The sequence below is a fragment of the Myotis brandtii genome, unplaced genomic scaffold, assembly GCF_000412655.1.
Source record: "Myotis brandtii unplaced genomic scaffold, ASM41265v1 scaffold70, whole genome shotgun sequence".
In the NCBI taxonomy this organism is placed as follows: domain Eukaryota; kingdom Metazoa; phylum Chordata; class Mammalia; order Chiroptera; family Vespertilionidae; genus Myotis; species Myotis brandtii.
The window spans coordinates 214781-224780 of record NW_005370741.1 but is presented as its reverse complement, the minus strand read 5'-3'; the positions used below and the strand labels follow the sequence as shown (position 1 = coordinate 224780).

The window sequence follows — 10000 nt, the reverse complement described above, 5'->3', positions numbered from 1 at the left end:
AGGCCTTATTTGAGCCAGGCCTTTAGTTGCAGGACCACAGGGAGGTTGTGATAGTGGGATGCCCTGGAGCAGAGGAGATCATCTATTTACCAGCAGGAGCAGAGGTATCTCAGCATTTTAAACACCAGTGCCCCTGCCTCACAACTGGTGAGTGCAGATGAGCTATTTCAGGAGCTGAGGTCCAGAACAGCTCAGCTGGTTGGCACTTTTGTGGCCATCCAGGTCAAAACCTCCTACCACACCCCCACCACACTTCTCCAAATGAGAAAGGACCAGAGGGGGCCCAAGGTCAAGAGCTGGTCAGAGGCAGGGTCCAGACATCAAACTAGCAGGTGAGGATTTGAATTTCTTTCTGAGAAAGGGCAGGGCAGCCGTATTCTAGCTTTCTGCAAGCCCCTGGAGCCTTTCCTGGCCAAGGGAGGGGTGTATTCCATCCATCACATCTTCCCTGCCTTTCCTGCTAGGGACTGATCTCTCTTTCCAGAGCACGGGGGCGGGTCTCCAGGTCAGGCTCAGGCAGGTGAAGCCACACTGGGAGGCACCCTTGATGTCAGGTGCTGGGTGAACTTTTCTTTGCTCCCACCTTCAGCATTCTCCCCATTGCCACACCCATCTTCCCACACCTCCAAGGATTCCCTGGAAGCTGAAGTGACTCAGGGATTCCAAAAGTAGTCACCCCAGGAGGGAACCCTCTGGAAAATGTTTCTCATGTCAGGGAGTCACCCTAAGGAGTCCCACAGAGATGTTACTGAGATAAGGACGGAGGCTGAACAAACAGGTGGGTGGGGTGGGGGAGGGTAGGAGAGGGGTGGCTCAGAGCACATGTTCTCTGTCAGGCCTGAGCATCCCTGGAGGAGACTGTGTGGGTGGAGGGACCCTGTCTCTGCCTTTCAGGGGTTTTCTCAGAGGAAGTCCTGCTATGGAGGCAGGGGACACCCCAAAGGTCTCTCCTGAAGGTCAATGGCCTGGGCAACCACTGTGGGTTTTTTGCAGCATCAGCAAGTAATAAGTAGCTAGAATCACTTCCAGCTCTTTTGAACACCCCCTCCTGGACTGGGGCGGGGGTGGGGTGAGCAAGGTCAGGAGATCTGGGCCAATGTCAGGCTCTGAGGCTCTGATTGGCTTTGGGGAGACCCCTAAGGATTCAGGTCTTCTGGAAGAGCACCGCCCTCTCAGAGCCTTTTCTGGGGTTGGAGGCTGCTCAGGAACACCAAGAGGCTGGGGAAGAGGAGTGGGAGCAGTGGGTCCCAGCCAGCAGTGCTGAATGCCTGAGTGGGCAGGAAGGCCCTGTGACCTTGGGCAGGTGCAGGTGAGACCCGTTCCAGCCCAAGCCCAGGTGAGTCGGAAAGCACGTACTGAATGGACTTCCCTTCCCTTTGCAACCAATAAGGGCAGCACAGAGTGGCACCTCCATGCCAGGATCTTAGATTTGGAGTTGGTCAGGGCTGGAGGGGAAAACCAGCCTCGCCCCTTCCTGAGTGACCTTGAGGAGGTTACTCAATTTCTTTGGGTCTCAGTTTCATCATCTTAATATGAGATAATAGGGATAATAGTTTTCACCTCATGGTTTTATTGGAAGGTAAAACGAGCTGATGCACCTACAGGCCTTGGCACCATCCTGGCACAGGACACACAGGACTGAGAGGCCAGCAGAGCGTGCAGTGAGAGTGTCTGGGAGCACAGGGGCGAAGAGGGGCAGTGGGAGCATGGTGATGCCCTCCGTACTAGCGCTCTCCTCAAAAGCCACCACCTGTTTCCTCTGAGCCCTGTGCCACCCTTAGTTCCAGGACCTTCACCACAGCAGCTTCCCACAATCCAGAATGCCCCCTGACCTCATTGCTGCTATGCTTTGGGGCTGCTTTGTCCCAAAGCAGCGATTTTCAACTGGTGTGCCTCAAGAATATTAAAACATGCAATATCTGACTAGTCAAATAGAAAAATGACAACAGGCAACCCAACAATAACTGTTGGGTATGAATGAATCAAAATTATACCTATTATTTTTGTGAGGTTGGCAAAAGATATATCTATCTGACTAGTCAAATAGAAAAATGACAACAGGCAACACAATAACTGTTGGGTGTGAATGAATCAAAATTATACCAATTATTTTTGTCAGGTTGGCAAAAGATATGATATATTTTTTGGTATGCTGCAGAATTTTAGTAATTAGTTTATGCGTGCTATGCGATGAAAAAGGCTGAAAACCGCTGCCCTACAGCATTTGAAGGATTCCTTCTCACTCTATAGTTAAAATTATTCCTGGTTCTCTTTGTTTACTTCCGGTGTTCTGGGTTACAAGACGAGTACTTTCTAAGGGAAAGCACATGCAAATCAGGGATCATCATGCTAGAGACCATGTCAACACACGGTGTGTAGGCGTGTGTGTATGGGGGGTGTCATGGAGGATGTTTGAGGGGGGTCAATGGGCAAGGATGAAGAGACAAGGCATGGAGGGAAGTGGGCATGGCCGGCTCAGTGCCTCTCAGGCTGGATGGTCCCTGGCTGACCTGTGTCTTTGGGGTCAGGCCCAGCTTGAGCCATTGTGAAGCACACAATCCCTCCTTTCCCCCGCCCCTGCCCCAGCTGACAGTGGCCCGTGCAACTGGGGGCTCGAAGGCTGGGTCATGGCTTAAGAACAGCAGCTACCCCTACAATGACCTGTTCCAATGGCCTTGTGATTGGGGTTGGGGGAAGGCTGGTTCCTGGAACTGGGGGCCTCCTGTTGGGTCTTAGGTGAGGGAGTTATCAGGCTCCTCCTCTTCTTGGCTTTACTTTCTCATTTGTGCAATGGGAACAGTCACCCACAGCTTCTTCCATCAGACCCTGGGCATCCAGCCGACAAACTGATGGGATGGGGACCTTTTTGGCAGTCATGTGGGATCAGGGAAAGGGTCGGGGTGGGGGGCAATGGGGTTTGTGTGGCCTCCGGAGCAGGTAATGGATGATGGGAGAAGTCATAGATGATGGGGGTTGTAGAAGTTGGGGTCATTGAAGATGAAGAAGGGGCCAGAGAACAGAAGAGTTGATAGTCACAGGAGATAGAGTGGAAATTTCACTGAGGTGGTTGATCAGGGGGACTTCTAGGAAGAAAAGGAATGATGGAGATAAGACCCAAGTGGGAGCAGCAGAGACCATGGAAATGAGGCCTCTTTAAGAGAGGCCAGAAAATGTTCCCTAATTTTGGCTACCAAGCCAACCAGGGAAATTCCCATAATGCCAGTTTTCAAAGTCTCAGAATTGCAGAATACTATTGCTTTGACCTCATACAAAGAATAAAATTTACCCAATAGGTTCCCAGGCTTACAATGATGTTCATCACAACTTCCATGAGTAGAGCATTTTAAGCAGCTCTGGAAACACTGTCTGGTTTTCTTTGGTTTTGTTTTGTTTTTTAATCTCAGGTCACTCCCTCCAAAAGGTAGTGGAAATAAATTTGAATAAACAAAACAGGTTTGCTGAAAATAAAACCAGGACTCTCAACTGCTCCAGTCAGCCTGCCTCCACAGGGCCCTGCCTATCAGCCTGTACAGCACTGCGCTGGGCGAGCAGCATCTGGCAGCCAGCATGAACCAGGTGAGTGTGCAGAGGCTCAGTGGGGAGGGTGCCAAGTAGGAAAGCCGCAGGATGTTGCTGTGTGTGGAGGGAGGCTGGGCTCCAAGGTTGGGGGCTGGGGGTCAGGTGAAGCTAGAATTCAGGACCTTAGGGAACAGCTGGGAGAGCGGAACCCAGACTAGATTGGAGCAGTTCTCTCACTGGCCTTTTCCTACAGGTGGTTGCCTTCTTAGCAATAGTCATGGGAACACACACCCTCAGTATTCGGCCTCAGAAGGACTGCATCCACTGGCCCCGCTGCTTCTCCATCAAAGAACAGGACTCCACTGAAGAGCTGAACACTGTGCTCACACCTCCCCCGGAGATTGATAGCCACCACCACCCAGTATCCTGCAGGGCCAGCGAAGACGGACCCCTCAACCACAGGTCCATCTCTCCCTGGAGATATGTGTGAGTCTACTGTCCCCTCCCGAATGCTTGCATGTGTACCAGGCAGGGTGTGTCTGAGGGGCCAAGGGAGTTCCACCCAGTTCCAACCTACCTGCTACTTTTTATCTCAGAGGCCATAAAGGTTTGGGGGTTAGACAAAGCTTAGTCTGGGTCCTTGCTCTGACTCTTATTGGGCGACCTTGGGCCAATTACTCAAGGTTTCAAAGCTCAGGTTTTTTTCATCTGTAAAATAAGATAATACTGCATAGGTCTATGTGCAGATTGTATGAAATAATGTATGTAAAACCTATATTTAGTACATAAAATGTTGGTTCTCTCCTTTACTCCTGCTCCTCCTCCACCTCTATAATGGTCACACTTTTCTAACTAGAATATCAGGGAATCTTAGTATGATACAGATGCGAAGCATCCCAATAGCAATGCTCTGCACTGGGATGTGAGTGGGTCATAAATATACCAGGACAATGAAACCCCCAACTCGGGGGCAGCTGGGTGGCTGCTGACTTTGGATCATGAGCAGGCTTATTCTTTCACTCAGTGTGCCACACAAATTGTATATATATATATAAAGTGTAATATGCTAATTAGACTGGACGAGCTTCTGGACAAAGCCAGGGCTGCGAGGGAAGCCCGGGTCCTGAGTGCCAGAGGGAAGCCAGTGCTGGCAGCCGGGGGAAGGAAGGCCTACACTTGCACAAATTTCGTGCATCGTGCCTCTAGTATATATATAATTTTAATCCTCACCTGAGGATATTTTTTTCCATTGCTTTTTAGAGAGTGGAAGGGAGGAGGGAGGAGGGAGGGGAGAGAGAGAGAGAGAGAGATATCGACGTGAGAGAGACACGATGGTTGCCTCCTACATGTGCCCTGACCAGGGCCGAGGATCAAACCTGTAACTGAGGTATGTGCCCTTGACCAGGAATTGAACTGGCAACCCTTAAATCCTTGGGCTGATGCTCTAACCACTGAGAAAAACCGGCAAGGGCAACAAATATCATAATTCTCTATTTGTGCCACGATGTGAAAAATATTAGGAAGCACTGAAATCAGGACAGTGAAACAAAATACTAAAAACTAGGCGTTAGGGATCCCCCCCAAATTTCTCCTTCTGTCTTGTCCTCATGGGGTGTCTGTGTTCCCACTCCTCACAAGTCTAGGCTGGCTTAACCTTAGCTTTGGGGATGGAAGGAGAAGTTCAGTGGGTAGGGAGAAGGTTGGCTCTGATTGAGACTAGATCCAGGGTGGAGTCTCCCTGTCACCATGCTTTGAAGTGGTGGTCTCAGAAGGTTGGCCGGGCCCTGGGAAAGCTGCGGGTCAGTTGGCTAACTCGGCTGGGGTCCAGACCTGTCGTTGGGAGGCTGTGAGCCCCTGATAACCACTCAGGTGGCCTTTCCCAAAGTGGGTTCTTTGCAACACTCCTCCCACAAGCTGCTCCTCAGAAAAAAAGTGATGATGTCAAGCAAGTGTGGGTAAAGCTACTTTAGCCCTGCCCGCTTGGAGACTCAATGTGCTCAGCACATTAAAGTCCGAGAGAAGTCTGCAGAAAGGAAACCATTAAACTCACCTGGCCACAGACCCCTTCTCTTGCAAGTTACTTATTAGGGAACTCGCTTTGGAAAATGCAATGCTAGCTGAGCCCCAGCTTCTGCGCGCTACTGCGTGGAAAATGGTCTTACAACCTAGCAGCTATTTCCTGCTAGGCTTCTGGAATCCCAGGCCTGTGGAACTCCTACTTTTCACCTGTTTGGACCACAAGATCCTTTCAGGATAAATAAATGAGTCTCACCGTGCCCTCTAACATGTGCTTATAATATGTGCACAGTGTCTGGAGGAAGTGCAGGAAATGGTTGACAGTGGTGCCCTCTGGGGAGTGGGACTGGTGGGGAGATAAGACTATTAGTCTTCTATATATATATATATATATATATATGACTAAAAGAACAGTTTTTACTTTTATAATTAAAAACATCCTAAAATGTAATAACAGTTACAAAGAGAAACCTCATGCCAGAGTTCAGTGTGTACATCAGATGAAAGTGGAGCTGGTCTGGTGGCCGGTTGGAAAGCCACGCTTCCATCCTGACCCTCACGCTGGGGAGGAGGGGGCGATTTGTTCAAAGTCACCCGGCAAGTGGGTGCCAGAGCTAGGGCAAGAAGCCAGGCCTCCCGACCACACCATTTCCTTCCTCTGACATTTCCACCCACACTGGGCCCAGGCCCTGTCTGCCCAGCCAGCTTCCCTCCAAGGCCTGACTGACACATGCCATCCCTACAGGTTGGACAGGGACTTGAACCGGCTCCCTCAGGACCTGTATCACGCCCGTTGCCTGTGTCCACACTGCGTCAGCCTACATACAGGCTCCCACATGAACCCCCTGGGCAACTCGGAGCTCCTCTACCACAACCAGACCGTCTTCTACCGCCGGCGGTGCCCTGGAGAGCAGGGTGCCCATGATGGCTACTGCCTGGAGCGCAGGCTCTACCGTGTCTCCTTTGCTTGCGTGTGTGTGCGGCCCCGTGTGATGGCCTAGTCATGCTGCCCAGGGCTGGCCTCCGGTCGGAACACTGGAGCTGGGTGGACAAGCATGTGCCAGGGTGAGCCAGGACGCCCCAGTGCTCAGCCCCCCAAAGCATCATCTGGAGCAATAGGATCGTGGGACAGGATAGGGACCTTAGAGGAAACACACTTGGCACTTTTTGGAGTGGATGGGAAGTGCAGGTGAAGCGAAGGGGGCAGCAGCTGCTGTGGCTGCTGGAACTGGCATCCTGATTTCCTCCCATCAAGCCCTGCGCATTCCAGGAGGCCACCGCCTGGCTCTTCCTTTCCTCCCCTCCCCAGCTGCCCTCCTGAAGCACAGGCACTTTCTTGATATTTTCCCTCCTGCCAACAAAGAACCCCTCATTTCATTCATTTGTTCGTTCCTTCTTTCGTTCGTTCGTTCGTTCATTCATTCATTCATTCATCTGAGCATACTAGTCTCCTGACATGGGTGACTCTGAGGAAGAGGCTGTTATTGAGCATGGAGAGACTTATCCAAATAAATCATCTGTATTGAAAAGTGGCTTAATTTGTCTTCGGCATCCTGGTGCCCGAGCATCTTGTGGTCCCCAGCCCAGTCCCTTGTCTTCCCCATGGTCAGCCCTCACCTACCGCTCTCTCCAGAGTTTCCGCTGTGGGCTCCCATGCCTCTCCTTCTCTGGCTCCCCGGTCCACCCCTGAACACCGGGACGGGGGTCAGGCCACCCCCCTGGCATGCTGGAGAGACAGAGGCCCATTGAGGCACTGCAGCAAGAACACAGCACCCCCTTGTCCCCCCAACAATCTGCTTTTGTCCTTCATCTTGGCTGCTACAGCTGGGTCCTGGGGGTGCTGCCTGGCCGGGCTCCAGCTCCCACCCTCCCTAAAAGGAAAAGGGAGAAAAGATGGGCCAAGGAAAAGGGTTAAGGTTAGGGGAGGGGACACAAACTTCTTCAGGCTTAGGTGCTTGGGGGTTCCTAGTCCAGCCTGTTTCTTGGCTCCACTCCCAACTCCTCCCGGTCTCCACAGACCTCCTCCTCTTCGCCCGCCCTCCTCCCTTCTCCAAGTCCGGGGAGGGTTGGCCACTCCTCTACAGCCTCTCCCCTCCCCTCCCCACCCTTGTGGGGGCTGGTGCAGGCACCAGCAGGGCCACTCTGGGCAGCTGGGTGAAGGCCCATGTGGGCAGGCCTCCCCAGCGGCGGCTGCCTTCTCCCTGGACCCCACAGCAGGCCTGCACGCTTCACTTTCAGGTTTCTCAAGCGCCTTCCTTCTCTTGTCTGCTTCCCCATCTGCCAGGTTTCCATCTTCCTGTTTCCCTTCCTGGGCTGCTGGCAGTGAGGGGCTGTGCCTGGTGGGCCCGTGGAGATGCTCAGTGCTCTGGATCGCCGGGACCGGCCCCCTGAAGAGGGGGCAGCCGCAGGGCTCCAGGGCTTCGCTGTGGACAAGACCTTCCTCTCCTCCCTCAAAGGCATCCTGCTGGAAACTGAGCTGGTAACAGCAGCCACCCCAACCTGGCACCGCCATGTCTCCTAGCCCTGGTCCCCCCGCCCTGCCCACCGCCCCCCTTCCCAGGCTTTCTGGGCACCCCTCTACCCCCAGCTGCCCCTCCTTCACCTTCTCCTTGCCTGCCCGCGGCCTCTCTTCTGGAGGCAGTTACAGCCGGTTTCAGCCGTGGCAGGCGGATTGAAGGTAGACAGGACAGCTTTCTGGGACATCGAGGGAGTGCAAGACACAGGGGCAGGGTGGGGGTAGCACCAGCCTGTCTTTCCCGGGCTCTAAGATGGCCACTTCCTGGCATGTCCAAGAAGCCCAACTATCAAAAAGGGCAGACTGCCTGCAGCCCCGTTGTACTGTTGTCTGTTCCTCATGAACGTCTGTTCCCAGGAAAGGATCTTCCTGTAGTCACTTAGAAGGCCTTCGTGTAAAGGCGAGTCTTCTGCGCAGGTGCCCCCGACAGTGCCAGAGCCGACCGGGCCCCAGAATCCACTGTGGGGCATTTTGTCTTCTAGCCCTTGTCTCTTGCCTTGGCTCTGGGCCTTGTTGGAGGAGTTTGAAGCATCGGGAGTGGGGAAACGATTATGGGGCATGGGCTGCTTCCTGGGGCAGAGGGTGCCAGGGGCTGCGGTTGTGCTGTGTTCTGTGCCCCAGCAGGACACCAAACTGCCCGGGCTACTGGGATGGGCAAGGGCAGGTGGCGGCTGGTCATCCCCAAATTAAAAGATTCACCTGGGCTGGCAGAGGTGGGAGGCTGGAGACTGTCCGTGGGCAAAAGCCCTGGAAGTGGTTCTGGCCACCAGGGGTGGGGAGACCTTGAAGGACAGTGGTGGGGGCCAGTCTGGGGGTACCCTTGAGGAGGAGAAGGCCAAGGCCAGCCCCTGCCTGTGTCCCCTTCCTGGCAAGTCCACACACTTGGTCCCGCAGGCCCTGACCTTCATCATCTTCATCTGCTTCACGGCCTCCATCTCCGCCTACATGGCCGCCGCACTGCTCGAGCTCTTCATCACCCTCGCCTTCCTCTTCCTCTACGCCACCCAGTACTACCAGCGCTTCGATCGGCTGAACTGGCCCTGTCTGGTGAGGGACCCCTCTCCCCGGCCCTATTCTTCTCCTCTGAATACAGAGTTTTCCTTTCCTCTCCAGCCTCTCCCCTTTTCCTGGGTCCCTCAACCAGACAGGGCTTTGCCCCAAGCTGTGCCCTGTACTCAAAAACTGCTTAGATCACACTGATTCCCAGCTGCTGGGTCACTGACAGTGAGGACACACATCCTTTAAAAACTTTTTTTAGTTGATTTTTTAGAGAGAGAGGAAGAGAGAGGGGAGAGACAAACATTAATGTGAGAGAGAAACATCCATCGGTTGCCTCCCGATGGGATCGATGCTTGCCGACCAGGGATCGATGCTTTAGTATTCAGGAAGACGCTCCAACCAGCTGAGCCACACCGGCCAGGGCAGGACACACATCCTTTAGTTCTGCTCTCCCACTCATCAAAGGCGCAGTCCCAGCCCCAGCCCTGCCCCTTGGCCTTAGCTGCCGAGCCTGGGTCAGCTGTAGCCCAGGCCCCTGGCTTTCTGTCCTGGTCACTCTGCATTCCTTCCCTGGAGAGCATGTGAGCTCCCTCCCTCCTTTCTCTTAAGTGCTTCATGTAGTCCAGGGGTGTCTTTACGCAGGAATTCAGTGCTCGAGGGCCAAGTGCTGACTAGCCTGGAGAAGTTCAGGGGGATGCCCCTGCTCTCTGACTGCCCTTTGACCTGGAACCTCGACCCCCCAGGACTTCCTCCGCTGTGTCAGTGCCATCATCATCTTCCTGGTGGTCTCCTTTGCAGCTGTGACCTCCCGGGATGGAGCGGCCATTGCTGCTTTTGTGAGTCCAGACCCCCAGAGCTCTCCAGTTCCCCAAGGACCTCTAGCTGGTGCTACTCACTTCCTGTGCCCCTGCCCCCAAACCAGTGCCTGAGGCTCTGACCCACACCTTGTCC

General features: G+C 53.6%; 2 protein-coding genes across 2 annotated transcripts in view; both read left to right on the top strand.

The window, feature by feature from the left end:
* The first annotated feature begins 3459 nt into the window (after positions 1–3459).
* On the top strand, positions 3460–6912 carry IL25 (interleukin 25). Its single transcript, XM_005882220.2, has 3 exons — positions 3460–3576; positions 3773–4005; positions 6281–6912. Exons 1-3 carry the CDS (start codon positions 3568–3570, stop codon positions 6534–6536), a joined length of 498 nt encoding a protein of 165 aa, XP_005882282.1. The 5' UTR covers positions 3460–3567; the 3' UTR covers positions 6537–6912.
* Positions 6913–7610: 698 nt separating this feature from the next.
* Positions 7611–10000, top strand: part of CMTM5 (CKLF-like MARVEL transmembrane domain containing 5) — a 3963-nt gene continuing 1573 nt past the window's right edge. Inside the window, exons 1-3 of the mRNA XM_005882219.2 lie at positions 7611–8014; positions 8945–9097; positions 9793–9885. Coding sequence (XP_005882281.1) covers positions 7889–8014; positions 8945–9097; positions 9793–9885 — 372 coding nt within the window. The 5' untranslated portion in view covers positions 7611–7888. The remainder of the gene's footprint in view (positions 8015–8944; positions 9098–9792; positions 9886–10000) is intronic.

Excerpts from the sequence above, each read along its gene's own strand:
- IL25 (XM_005882220.2), top strand. Across the intron at positions 4,006-6,280 it reads ATCTCTCCCTGGAGATATGT|GTTGGACAGGGACTTGAACC; the intron begins GTGAGTCTACTG and ends CCATCCCTACAG.